The sequence below is a fragment of the Balaenoptera physalus genome (genome assembly GCF_965194825.1).
Source record: "Balaenoptera physalus genome assembly, chromosome: 6".
NCBI classification, from domain to species: domain Eukaryota; kingdom Metazoa; phylum Chordata; class Mammalia; order Artiodactyla; family Balaenopteridae; genus Balaenoptera; species Balaenoptera physalus.
This window is the reverse complement of record NC_138885.1, coordinates 17999716-18025078: the sequence shown is the minus strand read 5'-3', so window position 1 is coordinate 18025078 and position 25363 is coordinate 17999716. Positions and strand designations below refer to the sequence as shown.

The window sequence follows — 25363 nt, the reverse complement described above, 5'->3', positions numbered from 1 at the left end:
GGCGGCAGGGAGGAGCGGAGGTGGGAAGAAGGGAAGTGCGGCGCGGTGGAAGGAGAAGAGGGAAGCGGGCGTGGGTGGCTGGGGCGGAGCGAAGGTCAAGGGAGGTGGCCGAGCCTCCAGATGGCCCCGCACTAAAAGAAGAGATAGCAACTCCATTTCTTACAAAGTTCGGTCAGGCAACTCTCGATATTCCTTTCTCGAGAAGAGGCCGGAAAAGCAAAATGGCTTGGGAGAACTTTTGCTTTCTGGAAACTTTTTGTATGTAAAGTAGATCCCAGCTCTGGGAATTAGAAGCTGTGTCCCTAGGGCAAGCTGCTTCACCTCCCTGACCCTCAGTTTCCTCATCTGAAAAGTGGGCATAATAATAGTAGTACCTGCCTCATCTGTTAGTTTGTACATATGCCAGGATTACATGAGCGTACAAATGTGAAGGGCTTAGATAATTCATGGCAGGTAGAACACAAATGTTAATAATTATTACATTGTACAGATTTTTTCTTAATCATCTTTTCAGTATCCCATAAGAAAAATGGCTTGCCAGCGAGCTGGTTTGCATTTAGAAAACGAAAACAATGCTAAGAGGCTCTGTATGGAGTTGTTTACCACCAGCGCATTTGTAACATCTTTATGAGATGGTGCGAAGAAATGAAATTTTCTTACTTCTATAGTTAAATGTAGTGCATTTCTTACCTTTTTAATCTCTCATTTTATTGAAATTGAATGTATTGAATTTTTTCAGTTGACTAGTAAAACAATACCAATGGACATTTTTTGTGTTAATCTAGTCAATTTCTAATAAACTATCAGCATCAAGCTCCTCTAATAAATTATTCAGAAACGTATCATGCAGAATAGAAAAATCTTAACCATTTACTTAAAATTATTACTTAGGGGAAATTTGTTTGCAGACATTAATCAAATTATTTCAGTACCCGCTTTATCCTTCTTTCTTTAGGGTGTCAGGCTCATAATATGCTTCAGAATTTTTATGCTACATTTATGATACATAGACTGAAATAAATAGTAGCATTATGAATACCTCCCAGGATCTAAGAGTCAGGAAAATTAGGTTCTAATTCTTAATCTGACCACAATTTATTGTGTAATCTTGAGGACTATTATTCTCTCTACCTCAGTTCTCCATCTATAAATATGCTGATACTCTTATCTGTTTCTTAAATAAATAATGCAAATGTAAGTACTTTGTAAATGTATATAAATTACCATTATTACCACTTATTTCCAGAGCATCTGCTAAAGGACGGTGCCTCTAATCCTAGGTTAATCTTCCCTTAACATTTTTTTCCCAGCATACTCTGAGCGAAATTCCACTGGACTACTCTGAGTCAACAGGCCCTGGTGTGGTTTCTGTGCTGTGGCATCCTGACCTCAGGCATTTTTCTTTTGTCCCCATATGTCTTGTCCAAGGCCAAGTCCTCAGAAACTTCAAAGTCGTAGAAAGCTGCTTTTTGATATAAGTTTAACTCATCTCTGTGTGATTAAGTCTTAAAAGCAGGTATCTTTACATTTCCCTTCCTACCAAATCCCAGCTGTCTACATTTTCAAATATAAATTACACCAGAGCAAAGATTTTTGCCTATATGGTCCTCCATTATCTCCTCAGCACCTAGAATAGTGCCTGACACAGAACTGCAGTCAATATTTGTTGAATGAGCTTGAACATCCTGCTGTTTCTTGACCTTTTGAAGCCAATTTTCTTCCTCATATCTTCATTTCTGTTGGTAGTACTATTTTCGTAGTCTCACAGGCTTAAAAAGATTGATCTTTCATTTTTATTAATTTCCTTTTTACTCTTCAAAGTCAATCATTCTTCAAGTCCTTTTTAAATCTCTCAATAGTAGACCCTTAAGATTCACCAGTTAAGTCTTAAAAAAAAAAATCCCCCGAAATATAGAGAACATAATTTCTTCAGTAAGTACCTATGTTACAATATGAATATGAAAGCAAAGTTGTATGTGAGTGTACATGGCCGTCACTAGTTAACTAACTCCTGTACACCAGTATCAAAGATTACATTTTAAATTCAAGCCTCAGTAAAATTACAAATGGCTATGTCATGAGCCTTTGGAGCCCCCAGTTAATAGTTGAAACCACTTATAATAGTTCTGTGAATTCCAAGTGTGGAAATAAATAAAGAACACTCAAACGAGAACAAGCAAAAGATATTTATTCAGAGCTTGTGATAGCAAGGCAGTCAGCTCCCATCACTTACATTTGGCAGAGACTCAAAGGAGGGCCGGGAAGTGTAAAAGCTTTACAGTAGAATAGGGGAACTGCTTCAGGATGCCTTGCTTGTTGGCATAGGGAAACGAGAAAGAGTAACCAGAAGCAGGGCATCCTATGTGGTTGGTTAGGGGTGCGTATTTGCCTTTCTCTGGTTGGTCCTAAGTTGGAAACAGGGCAAAAACTTAGGAAGCTGGCAGTTATTGATCAAGTCCTGGCCAACAGTCTACTCTTGTAGCTTGTATGTTATCATCATATTCTCTTTAGTACCTACCAGAATGCTGGGTACACAAGCTCAATAAATAATTGATTTAATTTGTATCTAACACATGGTCTAATGGACTGAGGTTCACAATTTTTTTTTTTTATTGTACACAAGAGACTGCTTTTGAATTTGAATTATTGCATTTTACGGGGTAAATAATATGCTGTAATGGAAGTCATAACCTTGGGAGATTCTGGGATATCTAAGGTCCTAAGGGTTTATTGCGTACAATCAAGTCCTAGACTTTAAAGGGTTTACAGGCAGTTTGGAGGAGCAAAATAGCAAGAGATCTGAATAAAAGTTTCAAACATATATAGAATAGGCATCCCAGGACAGTGCTTGATTGATGGCCACTCATTGCCATGCCCTGGAGGGTATGGGCCAGAGTTCCGCAGGCATGATCTCTTTAGGTAAATATAAAGAAGGCTTTAGAAAACAGGTGGATCTGAGCTTCATTTTATTTTATTTTATTTTATTTTTTTTAATTTTTTTTTAAACATCTTTATTGAAGTATAATTGCCTTACAATGGTGTGTTAGCTTCTGCTTTATAACAAAGTGAATCAGCTATACATATACAATATGTTCCCATTTCTCTTCCCTCTTGCATCTCCCTCCCTCCCACCTTCCCCATCCCAGCCCTCTAGGTGGTCACAAAGCACCAAGCTGATCTCCCTGTGCTATGCGGCTGCTTCCCACTAGCTATCTATTTTACATTTGGTAGTGTATATATGTCCATGACACTCTCTTACCCTGTCACATCTCACCCCACCCCCTCCCCATATCCTCAAGTCCATTCTCTAGTAGGTCTGTGTCTTTATTCCCGTCTTGCCACTAGGTTCTTCATGGCCTTTTTTTTTTTTTTTTTTCCTTAGATTCCGTATATATGTGTTAGCATACTGTATTTGTTTTTCTCTTTCTGACTTACTTCACTCTGTATGAGAGACTCTAACTCCATCCACCTCATTACAAATACCTCCATTTCATTTCTTTTTATGGCTGAGTAATATTCCATTGTATATATGTGCCACATCTTCTTTATCCATTCATCTGTCGATGGACATTTAGGTTGCTTCCATGTCCTGGCTATTGTAAATAGAGCTGCAATGAACATTTTGGTACGACTCTTTTTGACCTATGGTTTTCTCAGGGTATATGCCCAGTAGTGGGATTGCTGGGTCGTATGGTAGTTCTATTTGTAGTTTTTTAAGGAACCTCCATACTGTTCTCCATAGTGGCTGTATCAATTTACATTCCCACCAACAGTGCAAGAGTGTTCCCTTTCCTCCACACCCTCTCCAGCATTTATTGTTTCTAGATTTTTTGATGATGGCCATTCTAACCGGTGTGAGATGATATCTCATTGTAGTTTTGATTTGCATTTCTCTAATGATTAATGATGTTGAGCATTCTTTCATGTGTCTGTAGGCCATCTGTATATCTTCTTTGGAGAAATGTCTATTTAGGTCTTCGGCCCATTTTTGGATTGGGTTGTTCGTTTTTTTGTTATTGAGCTGCATGAGCTGCTTGTAAATCTTGGAGATTAATAAACAAAATTGATAAACCATTAGCCAGACTCATCAAGAGAAAAAGGGAGAAGACTCAAATCAATAGAATTAGAAATGAAAAAGGAGAAGTAACCACTGACACTGCAGAAATACAAAAGATCATGAGAGATTACTACAAGCAACTCTATGCCAATAAAATGGACAACCTGGAAGAAATGGACAGATTCTTAGAAATGCACAAACTGCCGAGACTGAATGAGGAAGAAATAGAAAATATGAACAGACCAATCACAAGCACTGAAATTGAAACTGTGATTAAAAACCTTCCAACAAACAAAAGCCCAGGACCAGATGGCTTCACAGGCGAATTCTATCAAACATTTAGAGAAGAGCTAACACCTATCCTTCTCAAACTCTTCCAAAATATTGCAGAGGGAGGAACACTCCCAAACTCATTCTATGAGCTTCATTTTAATGATGGGTAGAATTTTGATGGGGGCAGGGTAGAGGAATGATTATTTTTTCTAAGAGAGTAAAAGAGTATGAGTGTAGGGGAGGAAAAATTCTTTTTTCCTTTCACCTTCCTAGGTTCTCCAGCTGGGGTCCTGTAAAATTAGACTGACAAAAGACAGATTAACAAGGGAACGACAAACAGTTTATTAACACATACAAGGCACATCCTTCGGGAGAAATCTCAAGGGAAAGTAACTCAAATGGGCGGTTAGAGCTTGGGCTAATGTAGCATCTTAACAAAACAATAATTTCTAGAGATGTGACAAAGGAAGACTTTCAGACTTTCAGATGCAGCAACCCGTGAGAAGGTAAACACGTAGCGGCAGCTAATGGAATAAGGTTGGTTTGTGCAGGTCCATCTTGGCTTTCTGTCTTCTTCGTGGCCGTAAAACTTCCCAAGGAGAGCGGATTTAAGTATGGCAGTCCTTAATTTTTCAGAAGTTTCCGCTTTTAGTCAGGAAGGCTTCTTTCTGCATCTATTGATCTCATTTGCCTCCAGCTCAAAATAATCCTTATGCCAAAGAGACAATTTTGGGGGGTGGCACATTCTGGTCTCTGACATGAGCAAGAAAAAAAGGTGTGTCCAGATGCAACTGGTAAAACACTTGACAGAACACAGCATATATGGAGGGAAGGAATGGGAATTAAGACAGATCAGGTGAATTCTGGGGAGGTTGCAGCATGTTGTGGGAACTAGTTCGGGGAGTTTGGACTTATAATTTGTATGTGAGGAGAATCGAAGAGCTTTTAAATAAGAGAGAAACACTTTTAGTAAGGCAGAAATTATTAAGTGTCCATTTGATGGCTACCAATGTGGTAGTATTGTTGGGGCACTATGTAAGACATGGCCCTCAAGAAAACCATGTTATGGACGAAACTGATTATCTAATTAAAGCAGGCATTTGCTAAGCTAGAAAGTACTGAATCTAAACGTACTTGGCTAGTATCCTTTTAGCACTATGTACCATGCTGGACGCCAAATCGATGCTCTCTTTGAAAATGGTCTCACTGGAGTGTTACTTCCTTTTATATCTTACCAGTGAAGGCATAATTGGTGAGGAACGAGATAAGAAAATAAGAGCCCCATTTAATTGATGCAGACGAATTTAAAAGTGGCGCCGCCCGTGCCCACCCTGTGCTTTCAACCAGCCCATCAGCCTCCTGCCAGCTGAGTGGCCCATGCCAGCAGGTTACAGCGTGGTAACGAGGAGCTCACTGACAGCCGCACCCACTTCCCAACGGGATCCTGACCTCCTCAGCTTCTCACTTGTTCCCCCATCTCCCATCTTGGTCTTGTGCTCTGCTGCTGACACTTGATACCTGATACCGCTCGCCCAGTACAACCTTGGCTCTTTCCTCTCTTATCATTTGCACCAACACCTGCGCTCCCATCTGCTGCGAGGCAGTAAATGATCAACCCAGCCTGAGCCTCACAGTCTCTGGAACACTTCTACAGCCCACGTGGCCCATGAAGAGCCCAGGTTGCCTCAACTCCCAAATGAGAACATTTGACAAAAGCACACTGAGGCTGTGATACATGTAACAGGTTGTCAGATGTGACTCTCTGTGTTATCTTCTGCTTTGAGCAGAGGCCCCAAAACAGAATAAACAATAAGTAGCAAAGACAGTCATGTTCTAAGGTAAGGGATTAGACTGTAAAGGGGGTGTCCTATCCCAGTTTTACTGTCAGCACACCACTCATATCCAGGCTGTATATGTAGACTAAGAATCCACGAGAAGAGTCTAAAGATGGGAAACTATGCATTTGTTTGAAGAGCGTTGTCACATTATCTGAATATTCCCATCAGCATCCCCGTAGGGATTTGGGAGGTGTGCTTCTCCCCACCTCAAGACCAGCAAGGGAGGAAGTAGGCACTTCTAGAGAGTATTCAAAGGTCTTAGCACATGTTCTCTTGAGTTTAAGGAACACAAGGACTGGTGCCTGAGTCTGGGAGCAAGAAGATGCAACTAGGGCTTACTGGAGCCTTGCTGCTCTGTCTGCATGATAAGGAAAGAGAATTCTGATGGGAATGGCCTAAATTTCCAGGAAGAAAAATGAAGATGAATTTCTCACGGGCTAGAAGTGGACCACGTAGGAAGGAGCCATATTGGGTTTCTTAAGAGTGACTCTACCAACCAGGGCTGCCTCGAGGGATGAGATATCTCTAACAGAGAACTACTCAGGGGAAAATTGTAAGTGGTCAAAGAGATGAGACGGGCCCTTGCCAAGGAAACTACAGGAAACATATTTCCCAGCAGAAGCATTCCATGAGAATGAAGATCTGCATTTGGAATACACCATGCCGGTGGTGTTCTAGTAAAGGTTTAACAACCAGATCTCCAGGAAAAGAGTCCAGATCTGTAGCATTTCTGACTTCCACGGTAAGATTCCTTGGCTCCTGCTGCAGCCAACTTCGGGCTACCAACGTGACATCACTAAACATGGAAAAGATGCACAATAGGACACCACTGTAAAGTGCTTCCACCATGCATATACAGTAGACATAAGTAAACTCAAGACAAGAACATAGAAAACAGTAAAATGTAGTTAAATAGTTAGAAGATAATGAGTATTTGTTACCTTTGATTTTAAAACATTTATTTAATTGTAAGTTTATATATGATTTAATTTTTAATGATGTCTGGATTTAACAACCACACAAAATTCCTGATAATTGAACAATTAGCTCTTGAGGGTTGCTACAGGCAAACTTAGCATACGCCACTGTACCATTCCCAGAAGGCAGAGATGTCATATTACAGCCAAACCAGTCAGGTAAGACCTTTTCTGTCCCTTCCCTGGCATCCTTCCTCTGCCGTATCCCCTATCCACAGAGGTATCAGACACAGCCTGGTGAGTGGAAGAAAAGAAGCAAAATAAGATAGGGAATAAAGAATCCAGCCAAGCTTCCCTCCCAACTGCAGGCTTTCAGGCCGTGGGCTGGCAGAAGGGTGAAGCTTAAATTGAATGAGAGTTAGGAGTTATACGATTATTAGACTAAAATGAACTTTTTAACATCCAAACGTATCCAGAAAAGCTAAGCAACATGCCTACTATTTGCAGCAAAGAACAAAGAGAAAAATCAACTTTATAGGGGAAAAGGTGAGAAAGCATAATGTCATTTTATGTGTGTATCCTGCAGTCATCCAATAAACAAATATCCTAACTATGCATTGCTGTGTAACCAATTACTCTAAAACTTAACATCTTAAAAATTATTTCACAGTTTCTGTGGCTCAGGGATTTGGGAGTGGTTTAGCTCTGCGGTTCTGACTCAAGGTCTCTTCGTGAAGTTGCAGTCAAGATGTTGGCTGGGCTGCCATCATCTGAAGGCTTGACTGGGGCTGGGGAATCTGCTTCCAAGATGGTGCACTCACATGGCTGTTGTCAGGAGGCCTTGCTTCCCTGCCAGTTGTTGGTCTCAGTTTTTCTTGCTAGCTTCTGGTCTCAATTTTTCCCTAGGTGGGCCTCTCCACAGACTGCTTGGGTGTCCTCATGACATGGCAGATGGCTGGCTTTCCCCAGATCAAGCAGTGTGAGAAGCAGAGCAAGGAAGAAGCCACAATGACACACCATCATCTTCACTATACTCTACTTATTTGAAGCAAGTCACTGAATCTACCCCACACACATGGGGTGGGGCAGAGGGATGAGGCTCCGCCTTTTGTAGGGGGAAGTGTCAAATTTGTGGACATATTTTAAAACCACCACAACCAATAAGCACATCTAAGTGAATAAATACATATGTATTTGCTGTAGTCAAGTTATCTCCAATCAGGATGTAGCCATTTGTGAATTTATTGAAGGTAATTTATTGAACTGACTCTTTTTATCTTTATGTGACAGGAGCGCTAGCTTGAGTCTTAGAGTCATTCAGAATTATCTGGGAACCGTTGGCAAACTGAAAGCTGGTGGTACACGAAGACTGAGGTTTTTCAGGAAAATGACTGATCCTAAGAAAGAAATAATCAGAGAGCAAGCCTGTGGCCCTCAAAGAAAGTCTTGGCCCTCAGAAAGGAGGAGCAATTCTAAGTAAAACACAGTATTAGTCTCATTTCTAGCATCTCAGCCTCACTGCGGGACAACAATAACGCTGAGAGGTGGAAGCCCTCTGTGGTGCCCCAGCAAGAGAAGGCTAACATACATGTAGATGCATAGTCCTAGCAACACTATTCACAATAGACAATGGAAGCAAACTGTCTTCGTACATTCGGGCGGCTATAACAAAATATCACAGACTGGGCAGCTTATAAACAACAGACATTTACTTCTCAGTTCTGGGGGCTGGGAAGTACAACATCAGGCACCAGCATGGTCACGTTTTAGCAAGAGCCCTTTTCCTGGTTCATAGCTGGCACCTTCTCTCACTGTGTTCTCACATGGTGGAAGGACCAAGGGATCTCGCTGGAGCCCCTTTTATTTGACACTAATCCCATTCATGATGGTTCCACCCTCATGATTTAAAGAACTTCCCAAAGGCCCCACCTACTAATACCATCACATTGGGCTTTAGGATTTCAACATGTGAATTTTGGGTGGACACAAACATTCAGACTATAGCACATCTCAAGTGTCCATCAACAAATGAATGCATAAACAAATTGTGGTATATATATTTATATATATAACAGAACAATACTCAGCTGATTGAAGGAATTAGGTGCTGATTCATGCTACAACATAGATGTACCTCGAAAACATTATGCTAAGTCAAAGAAGTCAGACAAAAGGTCACATATTGTATGATTTCATTTACATGAAATATGCAGAATAGGTAAATCCCTAGAGACAGAACAGAAATCAGTGGTTTCAGGGGCTCAGGGGAGAGGGAATTGGGAGCAACTGCTCAATGGGTAGAGGGCTTCCTTTTGGGATGATGAAAATGTTTGGGAACTAGATAGGCGTGGTGACTGCACAACATTGTGCCATGGAATTGTTCACATTAAAATGGTTCATTTTATGTTATGTGAATTTTGCCTTAATTAAAAAAAATTGATTAAAAGAGAGAGAGAAGGCTTGTATGTGAGCACAGGTATGAAGCACCTAGAGACTCCAGAAATCTTTGGAGGGGGGATAGGAGATCTTTCAGGGCATGAGACCCAACATTACGTGTGTGCATGGGTGGGAGTACAAGCCAGTGAAACTAGAAGTAGAGCTGCTACTATGAAGTTGGATCCACTTGAAAGCCTGGGCAAATTCAAGTTTATAACAGTAGGTGCCAAGAATAACGTGCTTAACGTGAGTTGTCCACGCTTACTAGTTCGTGTCATGGAAGCTCAGTTTGTCCAGTCCCTATTTGACTTTTGAGAGCCCTTTGTCAGGCGGAGGCAGGGTTATATGTTTTGGAGCCAGGAAAGAGCCCCTCTCTGCTTTAGTGAAATTAACTCATTCATGAAAAGATTCGGCCTACTGATGTTTGGAACTCTAAGAAAAAAAGGAGATTTTTATGCGTGGTGACCTAAAATAACTGAGCCTTTTCCTTAATAGCTAGCAACTCTCTGTTAGCCTACTCACCACTTTAATTTGCCTGGTTTATTCCCAAGAGTGCTCAGTGGCTACAAGAACAACCATCTCACCTCTTTACCTTATTCCAAACCAAGCTAGAGAGTGCTTCCTGGGAAGTGATTCTATGCAAGGGGCCTTGCTTCTGTGGCCAGAGTTAGGATTTCCCTGAGAAACCCTAAGATGACTCTGGGACCTTTGCTTCAGGCAAGACTTCAAGGGCCTTGTTTTTCTTCTGGAGCTCACAGAAGACATGTTAATAAGCAAAGTTTATTCATAATGTAATAATTTTAAAATATTTAGAAGTGCCTTTTTATGCACAGGACGTCCTTTAGAAAGTGTGCAGTACAGGTTTGTACAAATCTATGTATATATATTATTTACTATACTAAATATTTTACACCATAGGTTCGTAACACTGTAATTCTTAGTAATTCTGAGAAACAAAATATTCTAGAATTATAACTCAAATCATATTATAAGTCTGAAAAGGTATTGTTTCATATCATAGGCCCTCAAATGGCAATTGATCAAAAATTACTTATTGATGCTCTCGTATAGGACCATTGCTAGACAATGTGGGGAATATATTCATTGACTCCACAGATATTTCTTAAGTGCCTGCTATGCCCCATCCTCTATTCAGGACACTGGCCTGTCTTAGAATGACCTTAACTTCAAGGCACTGGAGATATAGCAATAAACAAAATAAATAAAGCCCTTATACTTTGGAGCTTATTTTCTAGAGGTGGGAGGTAGACAATAAATAAGCAAACAAAAACAAAAATAAGTAAATACAGATTGTGATAAGTGCTCTGAAGGAAATAAAGATGGAAATGTGATAGTAATTAGGAGAGACCAGTTTCCAATGGATCTCTTAAGGAAGGCCTCTCTAAGGAGGTGACTTTTGTTCGGAACACTGAGATTGAACCAGTAATGTGAATAGCCGTGGGGAGAGCAACCCAATGGAGGAAACAATAGGTGGTTTAAGAAGGAAGACCAGGTGTGGCTGAGGCCTTGGTGTGCAAGAAGAGGTATAAGATGGGAGTCAGGAGGTAAGCACCACCCAACACACAGAGTCCTGAGGCTCGTGGGAAAAGTCTGAATTTCCTTCTTAGTGCAATGGGAAGCCACTGGTCAGTTTTAAGCAAGGGAGTGACAAAATTCTGGGTGATATATTTTAAAAAATTACTCTGGCTGCCATATGAAGAATGAATAGGAGGGTGGATACAGAGAAAAGGGAGAAATTAAAAGGTTATTTTTGGAAGTCCTGAGGGAGATGACAGTGTCTTGGATTTGATAAGGAGTCAGGAAAATGTAGAGACATGGGCAGATTTGAGATAGGTTTTGGTAATAGAACTTCCTGATCAATTGGATGTGGTATTGACATGAAGAGCACTAAATATCCTCTTGACAGTGGAGACTGTGTCTTTAGTGCCTAAAAGATTACCTTGAACATACATATATTTGTTGAATCAATAAAACTTGCTGAGCGTGTAGAAATGTAGGAACCAAACAAGAAATACAGAACAGTGTTATCAAATCCTACTTTGTGTGTTATCTTTAAGAGCCACTAGTGAACATCAAAGATAAAACTAGTGGTCAACTATTCCAGGTTGGGGGCAGGTGAGACAGAATAGGATTAATAAGTGACAAAGTAGAGCGGAGAATTGTCTCAGCTGGGAAATGGGGTGAGTCAAGAACCAACTAATGACAGGGTATAGCAACCAAAAAACTGCCTTGCAGGAGGTAGGGAGTGTACATCCTGTTGAAAATATCCTTAATTTGCCTTTTAAAAGATACATTTAAAACTCTAGGTCGAAATCGTTTGAAGCAGTGAGCTATTTGCATATATGGATATTGTTAGGCTAGATTTTAAAAGCTAAACCTTGTGAAATTTAAAATACCCAATTTCCCTGGTGGTCCAGTGGCTAAGACGCCACTCTCCCAATGCAGGAGGGAACTAGATCCCACATGCCACAACTAAGAGTTCGCGTGCCGTAACTAAAGACCCCGCATGCTGCAACTAAAGATTCTGCATACTGCAACTAAGACCCGGTGCAGCCAAACAAACAAACAAATAAATAAATAAAATATTAATAGATAAATAAAATAAAATCCCCAGAGTCTTGCTTCACCTTCCCAGGTCCTCGGTATTGTGCTTTCCAGGGTTTTGAACTGCAGTTCATTTAAGAATTAAGATATAAAATAGGTAATTTCTTTCTTTTTTTAAAAATTCTTTTGGCCGCACCATGCGGCATGTGGGATCTCAGTTCCCTGACCAGGGATCGAACCTGTGCCCCCTGCAATGGAAGCACGGAATCTTAACCTCTGGACCGCAAGGGAAATCCCCAAATAGGTAATTTCAAAATCAGAAATTTGTGGGTGGCGAGAAGACCAGGCAGCCAAAACTCTCAGAAAATCCTCATCTTAGAATGACCTTAACTTCGGCTTCTCCTCCTGCGAGGAGTTCGCCTATTAATGTCTCCTTGGAGCAGCTGTTATCACTGAAACGGTTAAGCCTTTCGAGGTCATTAAGTATGAGAAGGACACATGAACAAGTAAAGTCTGAACTATGTGGTCAGAGTCCGCTAAACTTAGCATTAACATCTCAGCAAAGGTTAATTTTTATTTTTTTAGAGCAGTTTTAGGTTCACAACAAAATTACGTGGAAAGTACAGAGCATTTCCCTGTATCCCTCCCACCCAACTTCCCCCTCTACCAGCACCCCTAACCAGATTAAGACAGTATGTTAAATGTGGTGATTTTACATGTACACAGTTTTTCATGACTCTCTTGTCTGACAAAGACAAACAAGTTAAAAGACTGTTTTGCACAATGTACATTTGTGGCAGCTAAGATAAGTTTCTGATAGTTCAGCATGATTACCCTTCAACTTTCCTCGAGGACCAAGTCGATCACTGCCCCACGGGCACCAGAAGCAGCTCCTGTGCTATTTCACACAGACTTTCCTGTGGTTGGTGGGATGTGTCAGCTGTCTTCATCCCACCACCTTCCCTGCCAGACTTAAACTGTCAATGATCTATTTTCCTCAAGTAAATGAAAAGAATAAATCTTCTGAAACTGATCGCATATCACTCTGGATTTATCTGTCTGTGTCTTGTCATTGGTCAACTAGGGCTTTGAACTTTAACTGAAATGTAGTTTCATCATAAAGATTACATGGGGCTTCCCTGGTGGCGCAGTGGTTGAGAATCTGCCTGCCAATGCAGGGGACACGGGTTCGAGCCCTGGTCTGGGAAGATCCCACATGCCGCGGAGCAACTGGGCCCGTGAGTCACAACTACTGAGCCTGCACATCTGGAGCCTGTGCTCCGCAACAAGAGAGAGGCTGCAACAGTGAGAGGCCCGCGCACCGCGATGAAGAGTGGCCCCCACTCGCCGCAACTAGAGAAAGCCCTCGCACAGAAACGAAGACCCAACACAGCCAAAAAATAATAATAATAATAATAAATTAATTAATTAATTAAAAAATTTAAAAAAAAAAGATTACATGGAGTCAACCCAACCCTTTCTCATGCAGCTGCTGGGAAAAACTGTAGTGGAGACAACTCAGTACAAACATGTAATAGTAGGGATAATTAAACAAATTAGCAGAAATCTAGTGCTTTGATTCATTAGCTTGCTCTTTATCACAGACTTATCGTACTTTGGGCCAGATGTGGTGCTTGCCACACAATAGTAGATAAATCCGCAGTGGCCCCTATTCTTGAGGAGCTCTGTCTAATGTGGTTGTTCTCAATGGGCTGATTTTATCCCCCTGCAAAGAACATGTGGCAACATCTGGAGACATTTTTTGGTTGTTACAATAGGAAAGGCGCTACTGATCTCCAGCAGGTAGAGGCAAGGGAGGCTGCTAAACACCTTTAATACACAGGACAGCTCCATGACAAAGAGTGTCAATAGTGCCCCAAAGAGCCACAGCCCACAAAGTCAATAGTGCTGAGGTTGAGATACTTTGGTTTTATGAATGGAAACATGTTACAGATTTACTGAACAGTTTGTTTGGGGTTGATATAGACATCTCAAACCTGCAAAGAGAAATAGGTCCAGCCAACATCAGAAGAAGGCACAAGGATGCACAGATGGTTTTGCTCACTGTGATGTTTTCAGATTCTAGTGCAATGATTCTCAATCTAAGGGCCAATGTAGAATTCCACGTAGAGTCTTAAAAACTTTTGGTCACCAGTTTGTACTTCTACTAGGTATCCAGTAGAGAAATGTGGAGCCCAACACAGAGTTGGGGCTAGCCCAGACCCAGAAGTGCTCTTCTTTTCCCTTTCTTTTTCTTTCTTTTTCTTTCCTTCCTAACTTCCTTCCTTCCTAACTTCCTTCCTCCCTCCCTCCCTCCTTTTCTTTCTTTCTTTCTTTTTTCTTTTTCTTTATTTCTTTCTTTTTCTTTCTTTTCTTTTCTTTCCTTCCTTCCTTCCTTCCTTTCTTTCTTTCCTTTTCTTTCTTTCCTTCTTTCTTTCTTTCTTTCGTTCTTTCTTTCGTTCTTTCTTTCGTTCTTTCTTTCTTTCCTTTTCTCCTTCTCTGCCTTCTTTCCTTCCTTCCTTTCTTTCTTCTCTAAATTCCTTGAGCATTTAGATAACTCTATTTCACACTTTACTATGTATAGCTTTGAAGCTATAGTCTGATCATTTTATGAATGGAAATATTGTCTTCCCAAGAGATGACACAACGTGAAATTTCATCTCTACTTCTTTTTGTCCTCCCTTGGCCTAATGTAATGCTAACCATTTAACAGGTGCTAAGTAATTGGTTCTTAGTGACTTAAACAAAGGAAGGAAAGACTCATAAAAGCTTCAAATGTAGAGATAGGAAGAGAGAGGGGTATCAAATGTGTCATAAGATGACAGCTAAGCACAATGCAGTGGATCAGACGGGAAAAACGCTATAAAGACTATTACGGGGACAACTGGTGCAATTTGAATATGGACTGCACATTAGACGGTATTATGGTATCAAAGTTAAATTTACCAAATTTGGTCACTGTTCTGTGTTTATGTAAGAGAATGTCCTTGTTCATAGGAGATACATCAGGAAAGGGTAAAGGGTTAAGATATCTGCAACTTAAATGGTTCAACAACACAAACAATAGTAATACTAATATATGTGTATGTGCACTTATATGTATATACAAATATAAACAGATGGTGACAAAACAAATATGGTAGAGTGCTAAAACTAGACACTGGAGGAAGAGTGTGTCCACTGTATTCTTTTTAGCAATTTTTCTATAAATTTTTCAAAATAAAGAATTTACAATTTACATATATATATAAAATACTGTGATGAATATTAACTTAGGCTTGGCAGTTGCTTGAATGCATACATCAAAGAAGAGTGAAAGATACTTTCTTGGAAGTTACACCTTTGCCATCTGCTATAAGAGTGAAAGATACTTTCCTGTAAGTTACACCTTTGCCATCTGGCTACAGTGGAAACAGCAAGGTTCAATTGTGAGATGGAATTAAGCCAGTTAAAAGGAAGTGTCATGCTTTTCTGATTAGGCAACATATGCCAAAGCTACAGTTGGATGAAAGCCTGTAAAACTTGGATGGAGAGATTCTCTAGCTCCCTATTCCAGCTGAAGGGACAATGTCCAAACGCTTATTCCTACACGGTCAAGAAAAAAATTATTTTTCCATTCCCCTTGAACCTCTAACATGGTAGATCAATGGAAGAACATGGTCAAGGTAAATGTCAGAGGTCTAATTCTCTTTTTTTCCATCCCTCACTTCAAGCACTGGAAATATTCTGACTCCAGTCCAGTGCTAATTCTTTTAGACTACTACTTTAATTTTTTTCTGCCATGGCACTCCTAAATACCCTGTATTTCTCCAAAGGTTTCTACACCCCCAACACCTGAAACTCTAGAAACTCCATCATGATCTAGAGTGATTCCAGACTATTATATACTCTTATCATCTGCTAACAGTGAAGAAGTAAACAACTTATCATCCCCATTGTCCCAAGTTTGGAACATCCTTGATTGTTTGGTTTATTGGATCATTCAACTAATATTTAATGAGTAGTACCAAACCTCCTCCTCTCCCAGCCTCTCACCATCTCAGGAGATGGACCTACCATTGCCCCTGGGGCCTGGAGCAGTGTTAACCTTGTTCACCTCTTTTTTATATCCGCAAGGACATCTGCAAGTTCTGCCAGCTCCACATTCAAAATACGTCTTGAGTCCAGCCACTTCTCACACCCTCATCCTAACCACCATCACCTCTCACCTTGACAACCAAAATTGCCACCTTATGGAGCTGCTTCCACTCTTACCCCAGACAGTCTATTCTTCCAAATGCCTTTTGAATGAACTTCTCAAAATATAAATCAAATCATATCGCTTCCAATTTCAAAACCATCCCACAGTTCCCATCACACTGAATAATTCAAAGTTCTTATTGGGGCCTACAAGGCCCTAAATACTCTGGCCCCTTCCTACCTCTCCTACCATTTACCACCTAGCTCACAAGATTCCAGCCACACCACCTTTTTGCTGTTCTTCCATCATCCTTAGCCCTTCCTGCCTTCAGGCCTTTGTGTTTGCCATTTCTTTACCCTGGAACACTATTCCTGAAGTGTTCCAAGTCATCCCCTCAGAGATTTTCCCCAATCCACCCAATCTAAAATTATTCCCCCACGCCACCCCACCATCACTTTTCATTCTTCTACCTTATTATTTACTTTTTTTCATAGTACTTACCATGAACTAAAAATACAGTATATATTTATGCATTTGTTTGTTTTCCATCAGAATATCAGCTCCATGAGTGCAGGAATTTTTTGTGTCTTGTTCACCACTGCATCCCCAGCCTCTAGATAAGGGTCTAAAGCACAGAAGGAGCTAAATCAATATTTATTGATGGAATGAATGCATAACTAATGCTCTCTGACAAATTTTCTAAACAAAGCTCCCTGCTCCAGAGTAGCTAGCCTACAGTTAATGTTTTTGGAACCACTGTCCTCAGAATTCTTGCTGTTAACTGTTCCCTTGTCCTCCTGGGAGCTTCTTCCTTTTTTTTTTTAAATTTTATTGGAGTATAGTTGATTTACAATCCTTGGAGCTCTTAAAAGCCAGGAATATGAGAAGGTAGAAAAAGAGAGTAACAGTTTGGAAAAGATCCATTCACTTTTCAGGTTTGGCATTACACATTGGTAGTAGAGTAGGTGCCCACCTACTGATAGGAAAGGCCACTGTGACAAAAAATGCCTTCTCTACTAGACTATTACATACCCTGAAATTCTACTCTTAAGGATTAAATTATCAAGTCATCAACATCAAGGTGTTGATTCTTCTTCTATTATTCAGACCATTAACAAAGTCTTAATAAAAAATGTTCTTTTCTATCCTCTGTGCCTAGCACATGACTTGCACGTGTATATATTCAGTAAATATCTGTTGAATAAATGAACAGACTCTCCTTGAGTTTACTGCCTCATTTTTCTTGCCATGCACTTGTCTCTATTCTGCATGTCTTTCCTTTACCACTTCAAACTCTGATAGTTCCTTTCTAACTTCAATTATACACCTTGATTTTTTTCCAGAAATAAATATGCTAGCTACTGGTTAACAGCAAAGACCTTGGCATCTGAGATGAAGGGCACAGATGCTTTTCTGAAACCTAATCTCTTCAGCCTACCACTCAAACTTGCCAAGGGACTTATTCTGGCCCACGTGTTCCAAAGGTACCTGCCTGCCTTCCCACCCTGAGCCCCCCATTGCGAGGTGGCTAGCCTCCCCACTGTCCTCTGTGTCATTTTTACTCTCACCTTCATAACTGCTTACGTGTTCCTCCACTCTCTGCTTTCTTCAGCCCATGGAAGTAACGTTCATTCTTCAGGGTTTGGATCAAAGAACATCTCAGACCATGCTAAGCTAATTAGTCTCGCTTTCCTCTGAAATCCTATAGCAATAAGTATTAGTACCACTTGTTTGAACACATAATTACGTATTATCCTGGATCACAATCTAATTCTTCCTGCATTTATCTTGTTTCTCCAGTTTGATTGTATAATCAGGCAATATATTTTATTTTTCTCCTGTATGTCTTCTAAATTTCACACAGAGCCCAGCTGGTTGCTTTTACACAATGCTAGAGCTCAATTAGTACTTGCTGAATTGCATAGCTTTTGAATTAAATACATTTACCACAGGAGAAATGTAACTGCTTTCTAAATGGTTTGGATAAAGTCAAAGATGAATTCCAGGTCTTAGCATTAATAACAAGATGTCCCATCCTAGACCCCTGTTTCAAGACTGAAGAGCAGATGAAGGTACATAAGACATGATGGTGCTCTGCCTCCCTCATTCTCCTGAAGTCAGCCCTCAACAAATATTGCTTGGCTTCCTTTGCTGAAATACAGGGAAAAAAATCTCACCACCATATTAAATAATTTGAATCTTTAAAGCATGTTTTTTGCATAACTCATCCTGGTAACAAAATTATTTAATCTTTCAACTAAAAACTAACTCCAGATATATTAAAAATTAAGTTGACCTTCCATCACTGGAACTGTCTATCCATCATGAAATTAAGCGTTGAATGCCTCATTTCAGCTCTGGAGCACCGTCCCACCAGAAGAAAGGAAGCTATTAAAGATTACTTGGTCATATCAAAAAGAGTCAAGAGCACCTTCACAAAGTTCCTACTAGCAAAAGATGGGATAATTTGAGCAAAATCAGAATAGTAATTGCAATAAATTTTGATTTACCAAATGTGTTTGAAATCCATAACTTAGTTTTTAAAAATCTTATAAAGTTCATTCGTTACCTTATAAAAATGCCAAGTGTCAGATGTGGAAACAAACTTATGGTTACCAAGGGGGAAATGGGGAGGGGCGTGGGACAAATTGGGAGATTGTGATTGTCATATACACACTACTATATATATCGATAAAATAGATAACTAATAAGGACCTACTGTACAGCACAGGGAACTCTTCTCAATACTCTGTAATGACCTATATGGGAACAGAATCTAAAAAAGAGTGGATACATGTTTAGGTATAACTAACTCACTTTGCTATACAGCAGAAACTAACACAATATTGTAAATCAACCGTACTCCAGTAAAAAATATTAAAAAAAATGCCAAGTGTCAACTAACTTGTTTGAAAAACTGGTACATTTCTTTTTATAGAAATATTCTGGCTAATTAATAAATGAAGAATAATAACGGAATATCACCCTGATAGATTGTGTTATTGACCCAATTATTCACTCCTTCTAGAATCCACACCCTTTTCTATGTAACTTTGCAATGCCCTCCTGTTGAGCCACCAGGTGTCAAGTTGACAGATTAGGACAACAGCCAAACTGAAGACAACTACTAAGCCTTATTCATTTACAGTAAGTCCCCGACATACGAATGAGTTCCATTCTGAGAGCACATTCGTAAGTCCAATTTGTTCGTTAAGTCTGACAAAGTTAGCTTAGGTTCCCAACAAACACAATCGGCTATATAGTACTGTACAGTAATAGGTTTATAATACTTTTCACACAATTAGTACATAAAAAACAAACACAAAAATAAAGAAAACATTTTTAATCTTACAATACAGTACCGTGAAAAGTACAGTACAGTACTAGCTATATCACTGCTGCTTTTACGATTGCTTCCGGGCATCCTGGGCTTGAAATAAAGATACTGTACTACTGTACTCTATACAGTGCTGTACTCTATACAGTACTGTACAGTAAAGTACACAAAAGCACAACCACTTGTAGAGGATGCACGCACATGACAGTGTATGCCAGAAACATGAACTAACTTACGTGATTGGACATGGGAATGCACGTTTGTTCTTTGAAAGTTCACATCTTGAAGGTTCGTATGTAGGGGACTTAACTGTACTGAAGAAATGTAGGTAAGAGGCAAAAGAGAAAGGCGCCAACTCCCCAGTGTTCCAGTTTTTCCCGTGGAATGACACTGGACCAGGGTCAGTTGAATGCCTTGCAGAGGGAGAACCATCTCACTTCTGAGAATCCCTGAACTATTGGCCTTTTTTTGTGGATCCAGGGACTGGAAGGAAAGAAAGAAAGAAGGGCTCAGAGGGCAAAAGTCCTAAGTCAAAATGGAGACAAATGCCTCAGCCAAGGCCCCAATTAGGGGGTCTTGGAGGATACACCTGGGAAGAGCCTCGCTGAGGTCCCCAATAAAAAGAACTCTGAATGGAGGCACCTGGGCCAGGAATGTCACCATGTGTAAAAACATGACTGGTGGGGTGAGGGGGGCCTGGATCCTCAACTGTACCTCAGGAGATTGTCATGTACTTTGTACCAAGTCTGGCATGAGGAGGGCAGCTTCTCCCCCTGAGGTCTGCCAGGCAAAGCCTTGTAGTGGCCTATGGTCAGGCCTGAAACGTCATACATAGAATTTTGGCTGCAGCCTGGCTCTTCACTACCCACTGGAGGCAGGACTACTACCTCTTGACTTCGGACTTGGGGCATATGACTTGCTGTGGTGAACAAGATGAGATGAAAGTGGTGGTAAATAAGCTAAATAAATACTTATTATCATGTGCTACTGAGATTGTTTGATCCTTTCTCATATAGTAATATCAATAGCTAACTGATACAATATCCATTTTGCAACCCAAAATGGGTTAATTAATGGGTCTAGGCAGTGATTGCCAATGTTAAAACAAGAGACAACCAGATATGATGTGCCTCCTGATAAAAGTATACAATGCCACCCATGAAACAGCCTTGCCACAAATCAAAGCTGAAACTGATCAGACCTCTAGATCCAACTACCAGTTTACAGAAAACACAAGTGATGGGAGAACATATTAAACAATACTAAAGTCCAGATTGTGGGAAAGTGATGACAAAAATCCAGTTTCTTAAACAAATAATTTGAAAGGGGGAAAAAAAAAGGAAGGAAGGAAATCAATAGATTGAATGAGATTTAGAGACATAAAAATCAATTGCCCTGTATAAACCTTATTGAGATCCTGGTTAAAACAAAAGTTTAAAAAATTATGAGACAATAAAGATGATTTATTATTTGAATGCTGGATATTTGATATTTCAGGAAATTATCGCTAGTTATTTCAGGAGTGATAATGGTTTTGTGGTTATTCCATTTTATCTATTGCAGCAAACTTAGTGGCTTAAAAGAGCAACCATTCTATTAAATCTTTCAGCTTTGTGGGTCAGGAATCTGAGCAGGGCTCAGCTGTGTGAGTTGTCTGCTCCATGTGGCACCATCTGAGGTCACTCACTGGTATTCAGTAGGCAGATGGGCAAATCTAGAGGGTCCAAAATGATTTTATTCCTGTCTGGTGCGTTGAAGAGGAAGAACGAAAGGTTGGATTCTTGAGACTTTTGACCAGCGCACCTGCGTGTTCATTGGCTGTTCATTGTGGAGGTTTCAAAGTTGTCAGACTTTACCTAGCAGCTCAGGTCCCAAGAGATCCAGACAGACGCTTCAAAGCTTCTTAAGGCCTAACCTTGGAAATGCCAGACTGACACTTCTGCCACATTCTACTGGTCAAGCTAATCACTATGGCTGAGATTCAAGGTGCAGGGACTTAGATTCTACCTCTCAGTGGAAGGAGTGGTTAAAAAATGTGGGACCATCTATAATCTACCACAGCAATTATGTTTTTAAAAGGAGATGCCTTATTTTTAGACATATATCCCAAAGGATTTATAGATGAAAGGTATGCTGTCTGGGATTTACTTCAAAATAACTGGGGTGAGGAGAGGATAAGGGTATTGATGAAATAGGATAAGCCATGGATATATAATTATTGGAGCTGCATGACAGCTATGAGGGGTTCACTGTATTATTCTATCTTCATATATGTTTGAAATTGTCCATAAAAAGAAAGGTATCTTATTTTTTTCAAACAGTATTTTTTCTTTTTTTTTTTTTTTGGCCGTGCTGCCCGGCTTGTGGGATCTTAGTTCCCTGACCAGGGATTGAACCCGGGCCCTCAGCAGTGAAAGCGTGGAGTCCTAAGCACTGGACCACCAGGGAATTCCCAAAAGAAAGTTATTTTTAAAAGTTTAAGTTTTCCTTTATCTGAAAGCTATGTAATAATAAAATAAAAGATCACTGGAAACACCTCTGTACTATGCATTTGGTGTATCTTTACTGATATTAAATATTGAGAAAACCTATTATAAATTACTATTTCGGATAGGAACTCAGGTATTTGGAATTTGAAGGAGAAAGTTTTATTTCCTTAGATTACTGGTGTACAATTGTATGTATGATGTGAATTTACAGATGTCTTATATTTGAAATACTGTCAATAATTTTAGTGGTCTGTAAAAAGCTTTCAATACCTAGTACAGCACAAACTCAGCTGGCTGCTTGATTACGTGGTTTTAAAAGTTTACTTTTAAATAGTTATAGTGGCAAAATCCTTCCAGGAAAACAGTCAACTACTTTTCAGTTAAAAATTAACATGCTTTAGTAACTACATTTTCCCTTTAGGCATAATACTGTGACTGAATTTTTTCCTTCCATTTAGATCTGTCGCTTAAAAACTCTCTAACGCCAGCACAACTCAATGAATAACTAAAGGAAAACAAGAATTGCATGACATCTGAATGTGTAAAAGGTACCTAGGGTTTTCCATTTCCCAAACTCTGCATTACTTATTTTCGTATTTAGTAGGTCTATTATTGAACAATCTGCAACCCTTAATAATCAGATTCCTATTGATCCCTCTTTGCATATAAAAACATAGAGGTCAGGCCACTAACATTTACATTACTAACTATATGGCCAAATCTCTGTAACTACCAAGTTGTTACTGTGTCTTATGGAGGATCCCAAATCCACAAAGTACCTGTACAATAAGACTTGATGCCAAGATTTATTGCGACACTACCTCAATTAAGGCTGGAAGTTCAGCCTCACTTGACAAATATGCAGTGATTCTGAAGAAGTAATGCTTGAGGAAAAGGCAAATGGCTTCGACATTTGTACCATGTTTGCATGAATGACTTTCCCTCTCCATCCCAAAACTACCAAGGGCCTTCATGGAAGATTCTCCTTTCTGCAATACTCCCACATAATCCTGAAGTAGGAAAACTAAAGAATGAATTAGAACTCATAGTCATGGGACCCTGGGGAAGACACATTCTTTCCGTGCCTCGGTTTCATCATCTATATGATAAAGATTACAATTTCTATCCCATCCACCACACAGAACTATTAGGACCATCAACTTCTACAATGTTCTCTGAAACAACTTTGGAACCTTATAGCTCTCTGTGAGAGAATTACTACTATTCTACATACATGAAAAAAACAATTTTTTTAAGGAAATCTGGAGCTATTTTACTCAAAAAGAAATTTTCGTTTCCAATCCTTTTAGTATTCTCCACCATTTTTTTTCCTTTAAAGAATCAGATGCCATCATTTTTAAAAATAGGAAAAATATTTAAATCACATGGACATGGAAGTGACCACTGGTCACCTCTCTCCTTTTTCTATTCCAATAGAGCCGAGACTTTATTCACAGTGACAAAGTGCCCAGCTAAAAGACTGTATTTCCTGTCCCATATTACAGCTAGTTATGATATTGTGACTATGCCAAACACTGTGACAGATTATTTAGAGATGTGGAGGCAAACATGAAAACCATCAATTAAAAGAGTAGAAATCACCCCTCATCTCTCTCTTCACCATGTGTCTCTCTGCTAGGTTTATTTTTCTGTGTAAACACCAAACTTTCTCCAAAGTGCTCGCAGCTAGCCATCAAACGTAGAAAAACCTGAAGGGCTCTTTCGTATTAAAGCGTTAATGGCTTATAGTAATTTCATGTTCGAAATTCTTTAAGGGCAGTTGAATTTAATACAATTCCCCAAACAAAAGAAAGGCTAAGATAACTCAATCACCATATACCATAATAAAAATGTGATAATGTCTAAAATTGATAAATGAAGAAACAGTAGTATGAACTGTGATAAACAAAAGAAACAGCTAAAAGATTACAAGCACGGAATGAAGAGTGCTGAGGTAGAGGCAGAGTCCTATTGTTTTTCTTAAGGAACAGATCACTTCTATACTATTCTAATTATTTTTTTGTTGTTGTTAAATTTATTTATATTATTTATTTAATTTTGGCTGTGTTGGGTCTTCGTTGCTGCACGCGAGCTTTCTCTAGTTGTGGCGAGCGGGGGCTAAGCTTTGTTGTGGTGCGCGGGCTTCTCATTGCGGTGGCTTCTCTTGTTGAAGAGCACAGGCTCTAGGCGCTTGGGCTTCAGTAGTTGTGGCACGTGGGCTCATTAGTTGTGGCTCGCGGGCTCAGTAGTTGTGGCTCGCGGGCTCAGTAGTTGTGGCTCACGGGCTCTAGAGTGCAGGCTCAGTAGTTGTGGTGCACGGGCTTAGTTGCTCTGCGGCATGTGGGATCTGCCGGACCAGAGATTGAACCTGTGTCCCCTGCATTGGCAGGCGGATTCTTTTTTTTTTTTGGAATTTTATTTTATTTATTTTTTTATACATCAGGTTCTTATTAGTTATCTATTTTATACACAGCACTGTATACATGTCAATCCCAATCTCCCAATTCATCCCACCACCACCTCCCCCCCCGCCACTTTCCCCGCTTGGTGTCCATACGTTTGTTCTCTACATCCGTGTCTCTATTTGGCAGGTGGATTCTTAACCACTGCACCACCAGGGAAGTCCTCTATACTATTCTAAACCTTTAAGCCTTTGCTACTTCTGCTAACCATTTTTAAAAAGGCAAGTGTAGATATTAAATTGAAGAGAAGTTGGAAGCCATTGTGTAGCAAGAGTTCAAACACTCTGAATACCTGCCAGGATCCTGGTTCCTTCTGAGCAGAGGAACTTCTAGGTGGTTCCTTGAATATATCTTGACTTGCTCTTGTGTCATGTGACCACAGCTGAAATGAAACAAAGATTGGTTTGCTGACCAAAGGCAAACAGTTTATGTAGGTTGAGGTGGTCTTGCCTCAAAATCAATTCAACTAGAACAATCTATATTGGAGGGTGACTGATGAACCCAAATAGATCCTCTCTTAGGAAGATATGAATGCAAAAGAAAGAGCAGTTTGAAGAAGTGGAAAGAGAGAACAGTAGAGAAGGAGGCCAAGCCGAGGGAGACATTCAGAAAGAAAAGCTGAATTGCGATCATGCTGGAGTGGCAAGAGAGAGCAAGGGCAGTGTGTCTGCTTCCGAGGTGGCCACGAGCTCACTGGGCAGCAAAACCACTGCTGAGTGCTGAGTGACAGTTCTACATGGATGGGGTCAGTACATGCAACTGCCCAGAGGCCTCCTGTGTTGCCTGTGTTGCATAATTTTGTAAACTTA

At 40.0% G+C, this 25363-nt stretch overlaps 1 protein-coding gene across 18 annotated transcripts in view; it reads right to left on the bottom strand.

Moving 5' to 3' along the window:
• Positions 1 to 4481: 4481 nt before the first annotated feature.
• LOC309662755 (uncharacterized protein) overlaps positions 4482 to 25363 on the bottom strand; it is a 131502-nt gene continuing 110620 nt past the window's right edge. For 14 of the 18 annotated variants that reach the window (XR_014264912.1, XR_014264913.1, XR_014264914.1 and 11 more), the window contains 3 exons: positions 24847 to 24936; positions 16768 to 16891; positions 4482 to 4620 (listed from right to left, as the gene is read on the bottom strand). Coding sequence is in view for 3 of the 18 variants with exons in the window: in XM_082465945.1 (XP_082322071.1) it covers positions 16815 to 16891 (77 nt within the window). In the remaining 15 variants the exon portion in view is untranslated. The remainder of the gene's footprint in view (positions 4621 to 16767; positions 16892 to 24846; positions 24937 to 25363) is intronic. The other 4 variants (XR_014264924.1, XM_082465945.1, XM_082465944.1 and 1 more) reach the window with 2 other exon arrangements.